The 21,731-nt window shown below is 37.2% G+C and overlaps 2 protein-coding genes across 4 annotated transcripts; one reads left to right on the plus strand and one right to left on the minus strand.

The window, feature by feature from the left end:
* Positions 1–225: 225 nt before the first annotated feature.
* Positions 226–9,504, plus strand: LOC135630641 (heat shock 70 kDa protein 16-like). Its single transcript, XM_065137716.1, has 9 exons — positions 226–1,716; positions 3,468–3,680; positions 4,366–4,461; positions 4,550–4,705; positions 5,977–6,177; positions 6,279–6,425; positions 8,416–8,544; positions 8,632–8,762; positions 8,932–9,504. Exons 1-9 carry the CDS (start codon positions 544–546, stop codon positions 9,029–9,031), a joined length of 2,346 nt encoding a protein of 781 aa, XP_064993788.1. The 5' UTR covers positions 226–543; the 3' UTR covers positions 9,032–9,504.
* Positions 9,505–10,366: 862 nt separating this feature from the next.
* Positions 10,367–19,331, minus strand: LOC135582670 (nucleolin 2-like). Of its 3 annotated transcripts, none has more exons than XM_065140218.1 (22): positions 19,167–19,331; positions 18,586–18,642; positions 18,458–18,506; positions 18,174–18,364; positions 17,823–17,942; positions 17,509–17,583; positions 17,298–17,417; positions 16,964–17,101; positions 16,696–16,821; positions 16,182–16,250; positions 15,191–15,265; positions 14,980–15,111; positions 13,747–13,860; positions 13,545–13,634; positions 12,422–12,478; positions 12,243–12,334; positions 11,835–11,952; positions 11,506–11,594; positions 11,299–11,389; positions 11,121–11,212; positions 10,690–10,991; positions 10,367–10,599 (listed from the first exon to the last, which is right to left on the minus strand). In XM_065140218.1, the coding sequence occupies exons 2-22, from the start codon at positions 18,613–18,615 to the stop codon at positions 10,571–10,573; spliced, it is 2,199 nt and encodes a 732-aa protein (XP_064996290.1). In that variant the 5' UTR covers positions 18,616–18,642; positions 19,167–19,331; the 3' UTR covers positions 10,367–10,570. The 3 variants fall into 3 exon arrangements, with proteins under 3 accessions (XP_064996290.1, XP_064996292.1, XP_064996289.1); XM_065140220.1 differs by having other exon boundaries at positions 10,705–10,991; positions 15,191–15,268; positions 19,167–19,330; XM_065140217.1 differs by having other exon boundaries at positions 15,191–15,268; positions 19,167–19,329.
* Between the last annotated feature and the right edge of the window lie 2,400 nt (positions 19,332–21,731).

The raw sequence follows: 21,731 nt of genomic DNA on the forward strand, positions 1-21,731 counted from the left end.
CCTTTATAGGTCTAACGTAGGTTTGAAGGGAAAACGAATTAACCCATGAAAAGCCATCAGGGTGATTTGGTCTCTAGGAACAGATGTGCTGCGTGGAACCCGCGAGTGTGGACCGGTATGCATGAGGTGGCATCACCCGTTGAAGGAATTCAGGGCTGGTGCAGCCGGGCGACGAGTGGTGTGGAGAAGATGAAATTTATCGGGGGAATAGTCGTTTCCCACGTTTCTCATTCTCCACCCCCCTTTGCGGTGGGGGTACGTTTCCGCTACGGTGGTGGAAGGAGCCGCCGTGGCGAACCGCACCGCACTTTCCTCTCCCACCAATTCCTCCCCTCCCCTCCATTTCCATTCCCCGGCGGAGTCTCTTCCTCCCCATCGCCCCTCCTCTCCCCGTTTCAAAAGCCCGGATCTCTAGGGCTTCCTCTGCCTCTTTCCGATCCAAATCCCAGGGTTTCTTCTTCCCCCAATAGAGAGAGAGAGAGAGAGAGAGAGAGAGAGAGAGAGAGAGAGAGAGAGCTTCTCTTTCACTAGCGTTGATCCGAGATGAGCGTGGTGGGCTTCGACGTCGGCAACGACAGCTGCGTCGTCGCGGCCGTTCGGCAGCGCGGCATCGACGTCCTCCTCAACGACGAGTCCCAGCGCGAGAACCCTGCCGTGGTCTCCTTCGGCGAGAAGCAGCGCTTCCTCGGGGCCGCTGGCGCCGCGTCCGCCGCCCGCTTCCCCCGCTCCACCGTCTCCCAGGTCAAGCGCCTCCTCGGCCGTCCCTTCCGCGACCCCGCCGTCCAGGATGACCTCCGCCGTCTCCCCTTCCCCACCTCGGAGGCCCCCGACGGCGGGATCTTGATCCGCATCCGCTTCCTGAACGAGGAGCGCGTCTTCACCCCGGTCCAGATCCTCGCCATGCTCCTCGCCCACCTCAAGCTGATAGCCGAGAAGAGCCTCGAGACCCTGGTCAGTGATTGCGTCATCGGGATCCCTTCCTACTTGACCGATCTCCAACGGAGGGCGTACCTCGATGCCGCCACAATCGCAGGGCTGAAGCCGCTGCGGTTGATGCACGACTGCACTGCCACCGCATTGGGGTACGGCATCTACAAGACGGATTCATCCGCTCGTGGATCATCATTCTGTGTCGTCTTCATCGACATTGGTCACTGCAACACTCAGGTCTCGGTTGTGAGCTTCGGATCTGAAAGAATGAATGTTCTTTCACACGCTTTCGATGCGAATTTGGGTGGGAGGGACTTTGATGAAATCCTGTTCAACCATTTCACGGAGAAATTCAAGGAGGAGTACCAGATCGATGTTCATTCTAATGTTCGTGCCAGCATCAGGTTGAGGGTTGCTTGTGAGAAACTGAAGAGGGTTCTGAGTGCAAATGCGGAAGCACCATTGAATATTGAATGCTTGATGGATGAGAAAGATGTGAAGGGATTCATTAAGAGGGAGGAATTTGAGAGACTCTGCTTGGGTTTATTGGACAGGCTTTTGGAACCATGCAAACAGGCTTTAGAGAATGCTGAACTGAATCAAGATAGAATCAATGCTGTTGAGCTTGTTGGTTCAGGGTCACGGATTCCAGCAATAACAAGGATTTTGACAGAGTTTTTCAGGAGAGAACCGAGTCGGACCCTCAATGCTAGCGAGTGTGTTGCCCGTGGGTGTGCCCTTCATTGTGCTATGCTGAGTCCCATATTCAGGGTTAGGGATTATGAGGTAAGATTTTCTACCATGGTGATGTTCTACCATCACTGGCATCTAATACTTTAACTTGTGCACGATACATGTCATCCTGTTTTGTCAAATGTTGTTTCTTGACACGTGTGGTAGCTTTCTGGACAACCTTGTAGGTGCTACCACCTATACTAGTTATGCATCACTTGCAAAACATGTTTCCAGAGGGAAAAGAAGAGACAAAAGTGAAATTGCAAATACATGGTGGAAGAGAAAGGAAGGAAAAAATGTTATCTTGGTAAATATTTTATAATGAGTATGGGAAAGAAGATAGAAAGTTCATGCATAAGGTATATGGTTAGCTGTTGATAAGATAACACACAACACTCCAATGATTTGTTGCAAAATTTGAATGTTGAAGAAATGGTTGGTCTGTGTGGTGCCTTGATTTTATAATCCATACTATAGGTTCTATTCACTGTAGATCTTAGTAAATAAATTTGTTTTATCTCCAATCTCAAGCTTGGAGAAAGCAGGGCTGCTTTAATATATGATTGCATTAGGTTCTCTTGGGACTGCAACAAACATGAACATGACTTGATTATACCAGAATTGGGGTTAAATCATGACCTGGGAACAGTGCTCTGCATGTACCTCATCCAGGGGCTTTAAAGCAATGGTTGAATGGGCTAGAAAGTCTCCATGAATGCTAATTTTGTGGTTATTGTTGGTTGAGGAATTATTTGCCAGTTTTAAATGTATATGCTAGCATAAGGCTAATCCAGCCTCTGTCTATGGCACTATTCCTGTATGTAGAATATGTTCGGCCACTTATTTGACCTATGTTAATTTGAACATATGGTCTCATATATAGTCACATACAGCTATGCAACTGCATATGCAGTCCACATTTGCAGGAAAATATTACTATTACTTTTACAATTGCATTATTTGAATATTAAAAAAATTATCCATACTAATCATGTACATCTTTGTTTGTTTCCTAGAACTTATCAGTTAAATAGCTTCGTAATTTTGTATTATTATCGTAAGTTATAGATTTTACTGTAGCATATATCTACCTATATTGACAATCGGCTTGCTATTATATATATATATATATATATATATATATATATATATATACATACATACATACATACATACATATATATACATATACAGATATACATATATATATATACATATATACAGACATATATATACAGATACATACATACATACATATATATATATATATATATATATATATATATATATATATATATATATATTACTTTAATGCCTCGATTGATTTATAAATGGGGATACAAGAAATAGACAGGTACACTCGTAAATGGGGATGCAAGAACATATGCATATGAATGATCATCCACTATAAGTTTTTTAATTACCAAACAATGACTATGTACATGTACATGTCGCCACTAAGCTTAAAACCCAGAAGGTTTTTGGTGATAGAAATGAAATTATGTAGGTGATGATGGTTTCAAGGTAAATTTGAGCGATTTAGATTTTGGATTTTTCTTTAATGCAGTATTGTTCTTTTTCAATTGTCTTTTTCAGCCATAACATAAAAGGAACTATATAGAAACTGATGGTCCCACTTTAACTTCAGATAATTATTGTAAGTGATCTTTTGATATTTCCTTATTTCTAGCAACTTTTTTAAATTTAAAATGTGAATACGATCTATTACTCTTTCTATTTTATCAGTCTACTTTACTTGTCTTTTAATTTATGTACTTAGATATACTTGTGGTCGACTGCAGGTGCAGGACTCATTTCCTTTCTCAGTTACTTTTGCAACAGATGAAGGTCCTATTACAACTGTGTCAAGAAATGTGCTATTTCCTAAGGGCCAACTAATACCAAGTGTTAAAATGCTTTCTTTCTATCGAACTGATGCATTTAAGATGGAAGCATTTTATGCTAACCAAAGTGAACTCCCACCTGGTGCTTCACAAAAGATCAGCTGCTTCCAGGTAAGCATTCAAGGAAATTAAACAACATTCTTGTTATATTGTTGGTGGTAGTTGCTCTGTGCATGCAAATACAGCATGCTAAAGTTTAGAGATGTGGTGTGTTTTAACAGGACTTTTCACATAATTCTAGCATCCATAGGTTGACAATTTCTGGCATTGTTCATTGAGTAGAGTTAATTGGATTTGTTTTCTCTTAGATTAGTAGAGTTTTCCCTTATTAATAGTATATGATTGAACTGATGACATGTCCAACATTTCTCAATAGTGTGACCACAGTGCTAGAATATTAACAAATGTTCCATCACTTCCTCGAGCTCTGATAGTATATGATTGGATTTTGGCATGTCGAACATTTCTCAAGAGTGTGGTCATGGTTGATGAACATTACTCAATTTGTCAGCTATTGCTATGAACTATATGTTGTTGTAGAACAAGTTATATCCTCCATGCACGACAACCAAATAACTTTACCTGTGTAATGCCTCTGCCATGCTAGAGAATAATGCACCTAGTGCTTAGATTGTATTTGCTTGTATTTCTGTATCTCTTTTCTGATAGATAATAGCTCTTTTTTTGTCCCTTTCTTTTGTAATTTTCTAGACAGATGGTCTGAATTTGAGTTTCACATTGTTTGGTAATTTTACATTGAATAATTATGAAAATGTTCAAATTATGGTTCCTGCAGGTCGGCCCTTTTCCAGTTCATGAAGGTGAAAGGTACAAAGTCAAAGTAAAAGTTCGGTTAAATCTTCATGGCATGGTTTCTGTAGAATCTGTATCAGTGAGTATGAATTTGTGTGTTTTACCAATATGATAAGCACCAGTTATCATCTTCTTAACTTTAATCTGTTATAATTTAACTGCTTCAGTTGATTGAGGATGATGATAATAGTACAGTTTCAAGGGATGCAAGTCGAGTAGATAATATGGAAACTGAGCCTGCTTCTGATGCAAACTCTGATAGCGCTGTCCACACTGCTGAAAATGGAATATATGAACAAGTTGAACATGGATCCATACCCTCCGTGAGTATCACTTTGATGTGATGAACTAGTGATGCTATACTTCTCTCGTATTACCGACTGTTTTATGTTAATCTTGCATATGAATCAGCATGGTTCAAACATAGTTTGGGTGTCTTGTTAAATAAATAATATGGCATAAAGAACCAAACTACCTTATATATGTAACAATCATACACAGTTCATAATGTGAGAGAAGGAAGATCAAAATAACTGGTATAAGGATACTAGGTCATCAGGTCAATCAAAAAATTCAGCTTTTGTCTAACATATTATCTAATCATATGTTAATTAGACTCCCATTTGAAGGTTTCACAGAGATGTATTTACAGAAATTTTTCTGAAAGGAAAACATATATCATCTTTTTCTGATCGGCCCTGAGCCTGAGTTGATTATCTTAATGTCATTCAAATATGAAGTTTCCTTATATGAACTCCTTACAGCTGTCTGGTTATGGTACCTGCTTATAAAATAAATTTTGATTTTTTTCCAGACTTCTCTTAATGATGTTTTCATTCAAAAGCTAATGGAACAAACAGCATCATTTGAAGTGCAGTCTCATAACAGGACTTTTTGATCAATTAAAGAAAAACAATCTGAACATGAGACCAATCTAAACCAATGAATGGTAAGTCTCAATAGGGGTCTTAAACTAGACTCGGACTACTTTAAGTTGGCTGCAAATGAAATAAAACAGAAGTTAACTACCCAAATTCTACAAAAAATTACTGTAAAAATAACTGAAAACAGACTGAAACTTTGCACATACCAAACATGATATAAATCTAATTTAGGGACACCTAGCTTGCTCATTTTTTTGTCGATAATGATGTGTTGGCCATATGGTGTCCATAATGGTATAGTAATGGCATCCGTTTGGTACATGGAACATGAAGGCCACTTCAAAATAGAATTGGTTCTCCTGCAAGACTGATTTTTTAAAACAATGAATCAAGAATAAGTATTAAGAAATGAAGCGAGAAGAACCAAGAGTAAAAAGAAAGATAATATTGTAATTTTCTGCTTTAGTTCATTGTGAACAACCTTGTGTGGTTCAAACAAATGGATGATTCTTGACATTTTCGTTTGCAGCTAGTCTTTATAATGGTTGGACAAATGCATATTTATTGGTATATTTGCATAGTCCTAGATACAATGAATACTTAAAGAGAATTTATGTTATCATCTTTTTACATTTAGTCTTGTGGATTATTCTGTTGTTATTGTTTCATTGTCAAATTGTTTTCACCCTGCATACAATCACCATTTGCAGTCTGATACATCAAAAGCAGAAAGATTGCCTAGAAGGCACGAATTGCTAATTACTGAGACTATATATGGTGGAACAACAAAAGAATGGTTATTAGAAGCCCAAGAGCAAGAAAAGTGGCTTGCATATCAGGACAAACAAATGGAGCAAACAAAGGACAAAAAGAATGCACTTGAAGCTTATGTATATGAGATTCGCAATAAGGTGACATCAAACTTAGTAGTTATCTCCAGTTATGTGTTTCTTGTGATCAAGCTAATAGTTTTAATATTCTTCTTCTTTGGTTTGATATTGCTTATGAACAGCTTTTTGAGAGATATCGAAGTTTTGCAAATGATTCCGAGAGGGAAGGAATTTCTGTTAGCCTACAACAGACTGAAGAATGGCTTTATGAAGATGGAGATGATGAAACTGAAAAGGTTTACACCGGCAAACTCGATGAATTAAAGAAGGTAAGCCATTACTTGTTCAGTCATGACACATCCAAAATTTTGTTTCACTGGTTATTTCAAACTAGTTTTGCAAATATTATGAACTGACTCTCGTTGATGCTGTCTCTGATCTTTCATATGTAGAAATTAATAGGTCCAGCCATATGTTTGTAGAAGTCCTATAAAAGCTATCATATGACTCTTAGATAAACTTTGAAAGTCCATTAGAAACAGGATTTCTTTTGACTAGCTGAAAACTCATTATTCCTTCTTTGGGACAGGAGTTTAAGTTTGTAAAATTGTGTATAAGCCATTGCCTTTGAAGCATGAGTTTTAAGTGGTATTATGCGCATTGCATGGGAAATCTGTTGTCGGTAATGGCAGGATGTATAATTGCTATATTTGTTTACCAGTTGAGTCAAAAGGATTTGTAGAATTTTCAGACAGCAGATAAATGCAGAGGTGGAGATTATCTAGGGTATTTTGGACACGGTTAGAGTTGGGTTTCCTGTAATGATTTAATTTGGCAATGTTGTTAATAGTGGGACACTGCTGAAGACTATAGATTGAATCATCCTTATGGCGCCTGGCATATTTGTTTTATTTGTTGCTAGAAAAGTGAAAAAAAAATTCCTTGACTTGTTAGATGTCCAGATTTGTTTTTGGCTGGCACTTGAAGACACTTTTATTGTGTTTGATTTTTTTTTCACATTAAAAAATCTTGTATAAGTTGGTGTATGAAAAATGTACAAAGAAGTCCCATCATTTAATTTCAGAGATAACTCCTAGATGGAATTCATCTCATCTAAACCAGGATTTAGAGCCTAAAATTTAATCTCCAACCAAAATTCCATCTATGGATAAATCTTGTTCAGTAGAATTTCTTGTTTGCTTCACAACCACAATCAGTAATTAGTTGCATTTTTTGGGTAACTTCGGATTTCCTTGATCTTGATATGTAAAAATCTTGATACTGGTGGAAGGTTCTCAAACAGTTATGTTGGATCTCATTGTGCCTCTTTGTTATGGCAAAACAAGCCTATTTGTCTTACAAATTTGTTGATATAATAAATAAGTACTGAGTTTCAGATGAACGAAAATACAGTAGCTGGTGTCTTCTTCCAAGATGATGCCAGGTTTGTTATAAAAACCATCCTAGAAAGCTAGACAAAAACCTGGTGGTCCACCTAAATATGATGGGAAGGATGATAGAGACAAATCCAAGGGACAGATGATGAGAGAGCAGATGGTCTCAGTAATTCATTGGCTGATTGTATATAATCTCTCTCTCTCTCACGTGTGGGTGCGACAGTCATGTGTGCATGCACGTTCATGTTTATGCCATGTATTTGACTCTTTTTAATGTTATAAATTGTGATCTAAGGAGAGCTTCAGATCATCATATAAAGGCTGATGGACAATCTGAAATTTTATTTACTATGCTCCTGCATCCTGTATGTATCTTTTACATATACCACCCATGATATACACAATATCAGGCTTAACTAACTATTAAAATTTTAAGTGTTACAAAATAATCGAGAATAGCAAAATGTCCAGACTTCCCTTTATAAAATGCCTTATGACTATCATTAGAAATCTGAGGGCTTAATGTGCTAGAATTCTGTTCATTGGAATTCAATTCTGATTAAGGTATTTCATAAAGTGTGCTGTTGTGATGTCTGCCTATTGGACCTTATTGTTGACATTTTGAGCAGGCCCCTAGATCAAGTATACATTCTAATTTTGCAGTTTGCGCATCACTAATCTTTGAGTTTAACCTTTTCAATATGTTTTTTCCTGTATTGTTCACTTGTTTAATCCCAGTTGTCTAGTTTAAAGTTGACCATGTATCTTTCATATGATTGTGTGGCTTCTTTTGTGTCGTAGCATTCCCTATTTTTGGCGTATTAGTAAAATCAATATGCCTCTATTGACATTAAAATTTTCCTAAACTAAAGCTCCCATGATGGCATATTTCCTCATTATGTTGCTTACTGCATCACAACAGCTGGTGGATCCTATCGAGAATAGATACAAGGATGAAGAAGCTAGAGCTCAGGCTACAAGGGAGCTTTTGAAGTGCATAGTTGATTATAGAATGGCTGTGTCTTCATTGACAACTTACGAGCGAGATGTTGTGAGTTCCAACTGTTCTAATATATTATACGATGGTAGTTTGACACATTGCAATTCGGAACATCATCCAGATATCATTTGTTTTCAGGTCATTGATGAATGCAATAAAGCTGAGCAGTGGCTGCGGGAGAGGTCTCAACAACAGGATTCATTACCAAAGAACACAGATCCAGTTTTATGGTCTCATGAAATCAAGAAAAGGACAGAAGCCTTGGACATGTACTGTTCTATCTTTTCATCTTCTTCACTATTTTATATCTAAGATGCTCCTTATCCTCTTGCATTAATTGATTTTTTTTTTTCAATTTTTCGGATCTAACCAATTTCAGAACAATAGTCCTTTCTTGATTTGGTCCGCAAGTTAATGGTGTTCTTTCATGTTTTGTAGGTCGTGTAGAAATCATTTGAGACACAAGGGTTCTCAATCGAGATCAGAGGATTCCAGAGGCTCAGACCACTCAAACTATGAGAATTCTAGAACTGATTGATTAGTTCCTTATAATCTAAAGTTAAGCACGATTCATTCTTCTCATCGTTGTCGTGTAGCCTTGTCTGCTGTCAAAGTTGGGAGTCCACAACCAGTCACAGGAAATACCATAGAAATCCTCGGGATGAAGCTTCATGAGAGGTGCGGCCGCTCTGGTTCTTCTGCTTCTTTCCCAAGAGGCAGTTTTTTGTTTCTCACACGTATCAGAAACTCTCTGCTTGTTGTTACTGAGCTTAATCACCAGTGTGCCTTTATGCATATAGAAAAAAGAAAAAGAAAAAAGAAGGATCCTATGCAAGCGAATATTGCTTATAATTAGTCAAAAACACTAATCTTGGTCTTGTGCTTATCTTCAATGTCGAGTTCATCAGGGAGTGTTGCATGTTACGCCCTGCCGCTTGTAAGACGAATGAAACAGGTCATTTTCTCCTATTTTGATTTTACAACAACATGGCTTTTGTCTTTGGATGATAACGTTTGCAAAATTTCTTATTCCTTTTGGTTGCAGTTTATCATTCGATTGATTTCTGAGGATATACTGCTGATTTGATACTTTTATTATAAGTACAATGTTAAGTCTATTATTAGTCTCCATTAAAACGTATCATTATCTTAATAAAGTTCCACAACGAAATTGTAAATAGACATATGGCAATCGCCATTCTGATTCCATCATCGACGATCGGATCTTGTCCTAGTTTTTTGGGCTAATCTGGCCAAATCCGACTCAGCCGAACTAGATCAAATCAGTTCAGATATGTATGAATATATATATATATACATATGTATGCATATATATACACACTATGTCTATATATATACACACACACACAAATATATATATAAAATCAATGAGGGTATGATTTGGTAAAAACTAAACACTGAGGGTAAAAATGAATTAAGATGCCCTCCTAATTGATTTTTTTAAGTTGGGAGCTGTTTTTTTCTCCGTCAATTTGAATATTTCTACCCCTAGCAACCCTTCAATCAGCATCATTAGCAACCCTATATATATACACGTATAATGAGGTAGAAGGGCGAAGAGGAACAAATGCTAATCCTATTGCTACAATAATGACGTCATATGTCTGGGTTGTTCCTTTAATATAATATTAACAATCAGGTTATATATACATTATATATATAGTTTTTCATCCTTATCGATTAACAATTTGATTACATATTAATTTAGACAAAAAGAACTAACTGACCCAAATTAAATTGAGACTTATATTGATAGAGGGTTTTTTTGAGGAAAAGAAAACTGGTGAAGATAGATGATAAGCATGCATAATCATTATCAAAAACAGCTAAAGCAGACGTTGAAAGAATAGGATGACAAAAGAAGCTTATAGTAGTAAATAACTGGTCTTAGCATTCGAAAACGGAACCACAAATTCAATCTATCATCAGTATCTCTGACAAACCAAAATGAAATAACTAGGCATCAAAATTGAAGATAAACGTAACTATATCTTGCGAATTTGGGGAACAGATTGCCGTCTCGCACAGTATACCCAGCAAAAGCTTTCAATCATTTCTAATCATCACTGAAAGTCGTCTTCTTCCCTGCAAAATGTAAAGCCCCATAAAAAACCTCCAGTAAACATTGGTTATAAGGACCAAAAAGAGTTGGTGATAAAAGATGCCAGTGTTTACCTGTACTAGCCGTACCTGCACTTTGCTTGTTTGGTGTGCCACCACGACCCCTGCCACCTCCACCACGTCCTCTGCCACCACTGCCTCTGCCACCACGTCCACCACCTCTACCTCCAAACCTCCCCCCACCTCTACCTCCACTATCTCTGCCGCCACCTCGGCCACCGCTCCAGCCGCCATCCCGATTGTCGCTTCTTGGCTTGGCTTCTTCCACTGTCAAAGTGTATCCTCCAAGTTCAGAACCATTGAGCTCAAGGGCCTGGGAGAAAGCATCTTGGTCCTTGAAATCCATGTATGCAATCCTACAACCAAAGTTAAAATATGATGCCATTGATAATATTGACTTGTGCAAATGATACAGGATATCAACAATAATGATATCTAAACATACATAAAAAATGATCGTTAACAAATGCTAGATAACTACTGACCCTTTGGAAGCACCACTTTCATAATCCCTCGGAATGGAAACTCGTGTAACATCTCCACATGACCCAAAATGCTCTTCTAAAGAGCTTCTAATCTGTAATGAGCCTCACTCTTAAGAGACAATGCAAAAAGATAACAAATCATGATAACAAATAATGAAGTAATATAATAGAAGAATACCTGATCCTCTTCAAGTGATTTATCGAAGCCTCTTACAAATATAGTTTGACTATGACCCTTACTACCCTTTTGGTAAGAATTATTTTCCCTCCTGTAACATGTACAAAAACCATCATGATCACAGAACATGATGATTCTCTTGCTTCTTTGAACATCTAAACTAGCATTTACAGTCGTATTAGACAATGTGTTAGTTGAGAATCATACCCACTTTGAGGAGTATATGCACCCCTTTCTCGGGCCACATCAAGTCTAACTGCACGACCAAATAATTCTTGACCATTCATTTCTAGTGCCTGCATTAAAAAAAAAGCAACCGAACTATGTCATTAGTCGTTCCTAAAATAATGAACACAAAGCAACCATAGTTAACTTTTCTATAATGCTAAAGGGAAACTTTTAGCATAAACCCACAAACTAAATTTCCAAAGAATGATAGCATTAAATCCACGAAGATTTGGACATGTGATGTTCTGGAGGAACTAAAAATATATGACTGAAAAAAAGCAAGATGATAACAAAATAACGCAATGAACCTTTTGAACTGCTTCCTCTGTAGCAAATTCCACATGACCAAATCCCTTGAAACGTCCATCATCTGCTGTAGCCAGCCGCACATCAACAACTTCCCCTGCTTCTTTAAAAAATTCCACTCTGCCAGAGAAAAGGCAATGTAAATAAGCTTTGAAAGTCAGCAAATAAACTCACACAGGCACATCAGGAGAGTTTGATGCAGATTATAAATGTATATTCATATAAATGAATATACAGATACACATGCACGTGTGAATATATACACATTCATGTATATATTGACCATCCCAAACCCCACATTGGCCTCTTGTTAGATGTATACTCAAATATGCATACATATACACATGCACACATAAATCGATACAAAATCAATGAACTTATGTAAACAGTACAATAAAGATGACACATACACATCATCCTGTCCAGCATCAAAGGACAAGTTTCCAACAAATATTGTTCGGGATCCAAGTGTCTGATTTTGATATGTAGCAGGATTTTTTGGCTTACATCCAAAAGCAAAAGAAAAAACATCAGCCAATTCCATTTACAATAACAGAGACCGTAAAACAATTGTACTAGCAAAGAGTACCCCTTTCTTTTCAGTTGTCGTCTTTGGAGTTGCATCCACCATCTCTACATCTTTATCCTGCATAACAGAGCTTTCAAATTAGAAAATCATACAACTAGCAAATAAGAAATCAATATAGGGAAAAAGCAGCCAGACTAAGAACTAACCATAAGATTCTTTCCATGGTAAAAGTTCAAAAATTAATATTTTTATGGGGCACTTTGTATTTTCAAAAATTATAGAATAATCACAGAACAGTTGATGTTGCTCCTTTGTGACGAACCCAGATTTGATGGCAACCTAGTGCCTGTATTCGCCCATAGAATAAACTGGTGAAGATTCAATTATATGGATCTTGTTTAAAACATGTGTCATTTGCTACATACAACCATTGGATCTGTTGGCTTATTCTCTATCTACCATCCAAAGCATAGGTACTTTGCATACATGAATCCCGATTAATTGATTCGGCCAGCATCATTGACCCAACAATCCAGAAAAGCATCCTAATCTGGATAGACATTCGAATGTTGTTTTGACTTGTTTTGGCCAAAACAAAATCAGTTGTTATTTGGAAATCCCAAATGACAGAAATGTTCAGTCCTTAGTACTACATTAGTTACCAAGGTTGTGCAAAAAGATGAAAAAAGCCTAATAGAAAATACACTAATTATGCTACAAACTTTGAAGGAACCACTTTCATTTCACAATTTTTCTTGATGTTTCTTTTTATTCAATTTTTTTAATTTGATTTATTTTTCTAGGCAAAATATTTTTATGCTACAAAGACTGATTTCAGTACACTATTTCCAATGGTACCTAATCTTTAAGCAACCAATCTAGAGTTTTCTCTAATAGATAGTAGTGCATGTGATGGCCTTTAAGCTAATACCCCCATGATCTTGGCACATCATCATGGCATACGATAGAAGAGTACCACAATTACACGCACATTATCTTTCTTGCATATGGATATACATACCATGGTAACCACAGATTGCCACAATAGATACCATGGGTAACACACTTGGCATTATTATCTCAAAAGAATATATAGAAAAAAAGTACATCTTCACACCTTAAACATGGAAGACTATGCTTACTTTATATGTAATATCACTTATCAATGTTGAGAACAAAGTACCTTCTTTGGAGTCTTCAGTGGTTGCTCATCCTCACTTTCCTCGTCGGAAGACTCCTCAGAACTACTACTGTCTTTTGATGGTTGCGTTGCCTAGAAGCATAAAACATACAGACGAAGTATTGACATCCATTTAGATATTAGGGACAAGATGATGCCAAGTCAAAAACAGATTAAAAAAATGAATAAATAGAACAAGATGTACCTTCTTGGCTTGTTGCACTTGTGAAGGTTCATCATCAGAACTTTCTTCAGAGCTGTCATCCTCGTCTTCATCACTGCTGCTGCTCTCCTTTTTAACAGCCTTTGCAACAGGCATCTGAACATGCAGAACTCACAAGAATAGTCAAAATTTCTAAATATCAACAGATCACAATATTAAGACAACTTGCAACATGCCCAACATTATGTACTCTAAACTAAATGCGTCCTCTAAATCATGTCTTGATTAATAAAATGACAAAATCAAAACAGAATCAAATTCCAAATCAAGAATTTTGTTGTCAGAATCTTTGACACTCATGAATAATGGATTTAATGGCTAAACTAAGTAAATCAAGAGGATTATAATCATACCAGAAAAAAATTATAATGGATGTTTCATTTTAATAAAGACACCATATAAAGGTCTCTGTATTAATAATATAGAGATCTGACAAATACAAAAAATCCAGCAGTCCATTTAAACTCTGTTTCATAATGCAATGAAAAAGGGCTTAGAGTTAACAAATACGTGGGGTTGGCTAAGGCTACATGAAACTTCTACACTCATTAAGCTCTGCAAAAAAACCCATATATTCATTAAATCAAGAGTATTTTAATCTTCATTTATAATTTATAGTAAAGCCATTTTAGGTCTTCCTCTACATCTCCATTGCATACCACTAATAGCGATTGTTTCACAAATTCTATTTACAGCATCTATAGAACATCTACAGGACTCCTTAGTACATATGCCAAAATCATACCAAAACTAAGAAAACAGACAAAAACCAAATCTTAAAAGACAAAATGAGTATTCTCTTCTCAACAGCAGACTGCCATTTGCACCATTCACACATAAAGGAGAATGACTGGCATCCTATGTATGAAGGTTCTAATAGAACTAACCAAAGTTAATGAATAAGTCAATATAACAAAAAAAATGAACTAGATAAAGGTAAGAAAGAAAATAAGTTAAGCTAGCATTTCATGTTCAATTAAAAACATTACCAAGAGACTGACAATCTTAGGACTGGCCTTGGCCAAATATATATCCTTAAAAATATGATGGCACCTTAAGAGAAAGAAAAAAATTCACAAAAAATGTCTGACAACAGAGACATGCTCAACTCCTAAAGTGAGGATATTGATTACAACTTTGCACTAAACATTGCATACGCCTGGCATGCTAGAAGGAAAAAGACCTATAAAAACTAAACGGTAGAAAACATGTCACCTTGTTAATATTTTGATTTTTGGAAGGTTCATCATCAGAACTTTCTTCAGAGCTGTCATCATCTTCTTCACTGCTGCTTTCCTTTTTGACAACCTTGGCAGTAACCTTGCCCGCACTTGAGGGAAGAGAACTCTATATGATAATACCATGATCATCAGTAAAACAAAGATGAATAAGAAAAAATATGAAAAATATGACCAAGAACTACAACCTTTAACTTCTTTTGTTGTGGCTCTTCATCACTCTCATCAGAAGAATCATCAGAACTTTCAACTACTTTAGCACGCTTCTAAGAACATAGTCCCAACAATAGTGTCAAGACCTCTTAAAATCCAAATTATTATAATTATTCATAAAATACTACAAATTACACTCAGAATACCAGAAAATCAGGATTCATATAATCTCAGAATGATTATAAAAGAAATGCAATTTTACAAGTCTTGACAAAAAGAACAATGAAAATATACATCGAAAAACACTTAAATTTTAATACATACCCATACCATTTCCTAACGAAACCAAGATGGTACTGGCATAGCTATGGTATTCTGGCTAATACAGAATTAATAGAAAAGGGACAAACCAACCAGGTCGTGGGAAGAGACAAAGAGGGAGAAATAGGAGAAAAGAGGTGCAGAGAGACATTCCTCCTCTCCTCATTCCTCCCTTCCATAGGGTTAGCCATAAAACGATGAAAGATTTTATTAATGTTTTCGAATGGTTCTTTCTTGGAAACAGGTTCATATCCTAAAAACCAAAGTTCTGCAACTGCTTTAAGACCAAACAAGCTCTAAACATCAACAAGCCAATTTGGGAGAATTGTACCTGTTTGCTGTCTAGCAGCCTGGCATGGGGTCAGTCAGCAATTCAGTTCTAGCACATACCTAGTATATACCAGGGGGTGTACCTCAAGTCTAATACCTTGGCGGTAGAAGTGAGAAATATACAAATTTAGCAACAATTATCTGAGAATGAAAATAACAAGGTACATTGAGAGGTCTACAGGGGAAGTGAACTGGAAAAATAGTCTAAGATGTGAATGCATGAAGATGGGAATGAACTAATTGTACATGCATCAATCAACCAACATAACTTAATTGTTGCATTTTTCAATGAATCATAATAATAAAATCTACATGGTAATGTAATGAAACTACAAAGCATTCCTGTAGAACATAAACAAAAGAATGTCAAAATACCTGTTGAGTATCTTTCTTCTCTGCAGCAGCCTGCAATTTTGCAGGTTGACCAGCCTTTGCTGCAGGTGCCTGCACAATAAAAAAGAACAAGCTATATTATCCTGCACCAAACTTTTCTTTACCAATCTAGTTAGTTATCTGCACTGATCAAATATATCTTTAAGATACTAATCTTTCTGTCAAGTATAAAGAGCTTAAAACCAGAGAACTAATTAGTCCTATTTCTCTTCACCATTGTTCCCATACCACGGAAACATGCTCATCGTAGGAGGCAAAGGAACCTGGTGGAGGCACTAAATCACATTATAAAACTAAAACATGCTATATCACATTAGAAAACTAAAACATGCTATTTCAGAACAGTTTGCATGAATGAACAAAAATTATAATAACCTGAATTTTTATAAAACATTAATAGCCATATTGCACATAATAATCTAGACATTTTTTCCCATCAAATGAGACCATGACACAAAATATCAGGAAAGTATTCCACAAAAGTTCTCAGACTTACATTATCCTCATCAGAATCAGAATCACTTTCTGAAGTATCACTTGATTTTTCTTTCTTTTTCAAACCAACTGGAGCTGCTTGCTTCTTGGCCGCTGGAATGACTTTGGCTTCTGCAGGAGCATCTTCCTACAAAATTATCAAGATTAATTCAAGTAAAATAGGCAGGTTCATCATAATTACTTGCATTAGCTTATAGAAAAGATCTAATTATAGTATATACTAATGCCAAAGAGAAAGAAAAAGCAAAATAAAACATTAAATTGCCTACTTCATCCAAATCATCCGAACTACTGTCAGAATCAGAACCATCACTTGATTCCTGCTGCTTTTTAGACACTGTAGGTGTACCATTCTTCAGACTAGATGCTGGCAACTTCTTGGGCTCAAGTGCAGCTTTAGCAGGTTTCTGTCATTTAATCCACACTAACCATTAAGCACACACAGATGACAATTTCAGCAAAACAAAGATGATAAGATGTTTAGGATTTCTTCATATCAAAAGTCTTTGAGTAGTTGATTACTCTATGTTCCAAGTACATGAATAAATAATACATTTTACACTGTTGCAGCATATTTTTTGCTACAAGGAACTATAAACTCACTTCATCCTCATCTGAATCGCTTTCTGAACTACTTTCTGATTTTCCTTTTTTGGTCACAGCACCAGCAGAACCATTCTTGGAGGTAGCAACCATTACCTTCTTAGCTGGAGCAGCCGGTTCCTGAACCAAATGGAACCATCACATATGTATGGTCATAAACTGTGAGAAAGAGCAAGAGAGCATAACTGCCATGACTGTTTAGGCTATTTACATCATCAGATGATGATTCCTCACTACTGCTCCACTCCTTTGCAGGTTTGCTTTGCTTCTTTGGAGGAACTTTAACCTACAATGTCAGCCATCTCATGTAAGAAATTTCAGATATTATTGCTTCCAGCAAAATCAAATTACAAAAAAAGTTATAACATGTTGATTTAGAAAGAACATAGTAAAAACTAGTAAATTTTCTAACAATTAAAGGAAAACCACCAGAAACTACACAACCATTTCCTATCGCATTAACATAATTTGCTAAGTTACTTCAAACCTATTGCATGAAACGCTCATGGTACAGTCATTACACACCTCCTCTTCAGATTCGGACGAAGACTCATCGTCTGAACTGCTTGTTTCAGGTTTCTTTTTCAATTGAGCCTTTGCAGGTGCCTTTGCTGGTTTACTTTGCTTCTTTGTAGGAACTTTAACCTATAACATCAGTTATCTCATGTAACGAAATCCAGAAATTATTGCATCCAGCAAAATCAAGTTACAAATAAGTTACAACATGTTGATAGAAAAACACAGTCAAAACTAGCAAATTCCTAACTAAAGGAAAACCACCCGACACTACCCAACGATTTCTTATTGCATGAACAATGTTTGCTAAGTTACTTGCAACCTTTTGCATGACCGGCTCAAAGTGCAGTAATTACACACCTCCTCTTCAGATTCAGATGAAGTCCCATCCTCTGAACTGCTTGTTTCAGCTTTCTTTTTTGGTGGGATCTCTGCCAACACCTTCTTAGGCTTCTTACTCTCCACCTTTTCGGAGACAATCTCCTTGACTTCTCTCTTCTGCTTCTTGGCACTCACTGCTTTCTCTATTGCTTCTTCAGCATCCCTCTTGCCTGAACAATCAAACAATCATACTTCATCAATGCTCAAGCCAAGTAATCAAAATTAGCAGGACCTAGTATGCCAGACAACTAAATTGTGCTGACCTCTTTTACCAGATTTTTCAGACACCACCGGTACGGCAGCTGCTGCCGACTGCATGATATCAGTGATCAATTAACACCTCAAACAAAAAATATCATCCAAAAGAGCACCTTGAAAGTCCAATATTTACCTCAACACTCTTCTTGTTTGACTTGCCCATTTACTGTGAGGTAGATGGCAGCTGAGTCTAATACAACAAAACAACCCAAGTCAGCCGAGTGACATGATCAAAATAGAAAATGGCACAAAGATGATAATTTGCACCCTGGGATAATAAGTTAGATAGCATACTTACATAGTTGAGTCGAACTTAAATTCATGTACAAACATAAATGAGATCCATAACATGCTAGAATCAGTATTTTAGAATAAGAGCAACGGGCTATAATCCAATTTGCATTCAGGGCAAATAAACTTCTTCTAGAAGAACTGAAAACGAAGCAGCAACAGAATCTCATCCACAAGCCATGAAGATACAATCTGTATCGTCGATCCACCATCAAAACGACGAAAGAGTGGGAATATACATAAACACATCCAAGAGCGCTACCCTAAACAACGTCAATCGAGAAGAAAAATCGCCACGGAGAACAAGTAGACACGGTAAAATCGCGTCCGGACGAGGACCAAAACGAAGAAAACGGAAGCGGATCAAAGAACACGAAGGGGAGGAGGACACAAGGGTTAACCTAGCGAGGAGCGCTCGCTTACCTCGACTGAGGAGAGAAGAGAAGAAAAGAGAGGAAGGGAATCAGGGAGAGTGCAGGCGGCCAACAAGATCTCCAACCTGGGAGAGTTAGGGTTTTATAGCGAAGGGTGCGGGGTGGTCGAAGCCGCATATAGGAGGAGGCGCGAGCGGTGGGTTTAGATTTAGGGTTTCGCTTGAGCCCGCCGAGATTAACGAGGAAGGGAGACACGTCGGGCTTGGTTCAACGGGACCGAATCGGACCGGTCGTCCGTAGCTATTGGGTGGTGGGTTGTATGTAGACCGCCAACCCGGAAATCGATGGATGTTAAGGTGTGATATATGATCAAATTATATTTGATCTTTTCGTATCGATAAGTATTTTTTTTTATTCCTTGAGCTACTGTTCGTGGAGAATAATAAATTCTAATACAGAAATATTTTTTTTGGGTGTAAATTAGAGAATGGTTATTCTCGAGCATAATTAATCATATGAAAATAATTTAGGTTTGGTTATTTTCTTAATAGCTTATGTATCTTTACCATGGTTGCGGATCAAGTTTTGAGAAAATATGGATTTCACTGGCTAAGAGAAAATGAGAGGGTATAAAGAGGATTTGTGCTTGAATTATAATCGTACTTGTAATTAGTCTCATGTAGTAAAAATTTATATAATTTTTTAATCAAAATTTTGATTTATTCTTTGATTATTGATATATGATATTTCTATTTAGTTTTGAAGTATTTTGTCATTCCGAAACATTTAAATGGTTATTGATAGAGAATATTCTGGTATCACCCAATTGATAACCACCTTATATCACACATGGTTCCACTCCGATCAAAATAACGCATATATCTCAAAGCAGTACGAAACAATACACATCGATTTAGAAATTGGTTGTATTCTGAAGTGATACAACCTGACTCAAAAGGGACGCAAAGCAGAATCCATACCGCTCAGAATTACATGAAGCGATGCCCAAAAATGAGGAAATAATCTCGCATAGTATGGGATCAAAATAGTCACCCCATAACAAATAAATCGCTTTCCTAAAATATCAACGACGCTAACAACTTATAGATGATCCATCCCCGAAAAGGTATAAAAACTACCACATAGCAAACGCTAAGAGGAGGGTGGACTACAAAAGCCTAGCGCCTTTGCCTCATCCTTAGCAGTGCTAAGGATAGCCCAAGGAACCAAACCTTAGTGGCCCAGCGCCTCCACCTTATCCTCGACAACACTAAGGATAGCATAGGGAACCAGGCTTCAATAACCCTATGCCTTTGCCTCGTCTTTGGCAGCACCCATTGAGCCTCCTCGAGCCTCTGCTCGGCCTCCTTTGCCAGGCCTCAATAGCTCTGCATCTTCACCTCATCCTCAGCAACTTCCTTCGGGCCTCCTCAAGCTTTTGCTCAACTTTCTTTATTCGTAGCTCCATGACCAGCTCAGCAGCTTGAACCTTAGTAGTGTTGCACCCAAGCATCCATTATTAGCAAAATTCCATAGCAAAAGTCGCTAAGACAGATCCATTCCCTAACCCATAGTAGCTAAGTTCAGACCCGACATGGAAGTGTTAGTTATAAGTGCCCTATAAGCCAATCACGTGAGTGATGACACATGTGACATGCTGCGACAATCTCTTTACTTATTATTACTAGTATTTTATCACATATTATCTATATGTATATTGTGATATCTTTGGATCTGTGCAATGTGAATCGAATTGTGATGAGATCATGATAATGAGACCGATTTGCATTTAAACATAGATCCTAAATCATCTTGGTCATAGGTTACTCGAGAAGAACATCGAGATAACCAAATAGACCAATATGATGTATACTCATCCATGTGATGAGGTTGCTGGTCTTATTATCGCTTGTGTGGGGATACTAGAGGTACAGTACAAGTGCTCATTGAAGAATGAGTTCATTGATTGATCTGCTTATGGAATACTAGATGGTTAATGATACTTGACGTCAAACAGCGATTTCGTAGTTCCAGTTATGTGTTTGGTCATTAGACTTAAGACACCAAAGATACCTTATATTAGCACCTCATTCTTTAACGTTGAACCTATAGGTTTGGAAGTTTCAGATTTAGTACAACCGGTTCTCGAGAATGACAACCAACCCTACAAAGATAATTGAGTATCAACAAAGGATCATATACTTTTAGTATCATGAGAGGAATATCCTGTATGTACTCGCTCAAACAAAATCCCTAGCCATGGTCATTCAGATTGAGAGAGAAGTTCTCTAGGAGAATCCAACTAGAGCGAGACTCAAATAGGATTTCATAAGGGCCTGACATTACCATGCCTAATATACAACTTCTAGGATATTAGATAGATGAGAGACTATAGATACATAGTAATTGATGATAAATAAGTCCGATGGATTAGATCCATTGTACCATCTGAGGACTATGATATAGTGGCCTAGTATGCCTGCTAGTCATAAGTGCCCAGCAAGCCAATCACGTGAGTGATGGCACGTGTGACTTGATACAGAATCTTTTTGCTTATTATATTTTGGCATATATCACTTTATAACTATTGCATAAATGCATATATATTGTGATG

The sequence above is a fragment of the Musa acuminata genome, chromosome BXJ3-2 (assembly GCF_036884655.1).
Source record: "Musa acuminata AAA Group cultivar baxijiao chromosome BXJ3-2, Cavendish_Baxijiao_AAA, whole genome shotgun sequence".
In the NCBI taxonomy this organism is placed as follows: Eukaryota; Viridiplantae; Streptophyta; class Magnoliopsida; order Zingiberales; family Musaceae; genus Musa; species Musa acuminata.

Excerpts from the sequence above, each read along its gene's own strand:
- LOC135630641 (XM_065137716.1), top strand. The coding sequence starts at position 544 with ATGAGCGTGGTGGGCTTCGACGTCGGCAACGACAGCTGCGTCGTCGCG. Across the intron at positions 4,462-4,549 it reads TTTCTGTAGAATCTGTATCA|TTGATTGAGGATGATGATAA; the intron begins GTGAGTATGAAT and ends TAACTGCTTCAG. Across the intron at positions 6,426-8,415 it reads AACTCGATGAATTAAAGAAG|CTGGTGGATCCTATCGAGAA; the intron begins GTAAGCCATTAC and ends GCATCACAACAG.
- LOC135582670 (XM_065140217.1), bottom strand. The coding sequence starts at position 18,615 with ATGGGCAAGTCAAACAAGAAGAGTGTTGAG. Across the intron at positions 12,335-12,421 it reads CGACAACTGAAAAGAAAGGG|CCAAAAAATCCTGCTACATA; the intron begins GTACTCTTTGCT and ends TTTGGATGTAAG. Across the intron at positions 10,600-10,689 it reads TGCAGGTACGGCTAGTACAG|GGAAGAAGACGACTTTCAGT; the intron begins GTAAACACTGGC and ends TACATTTTGCAG.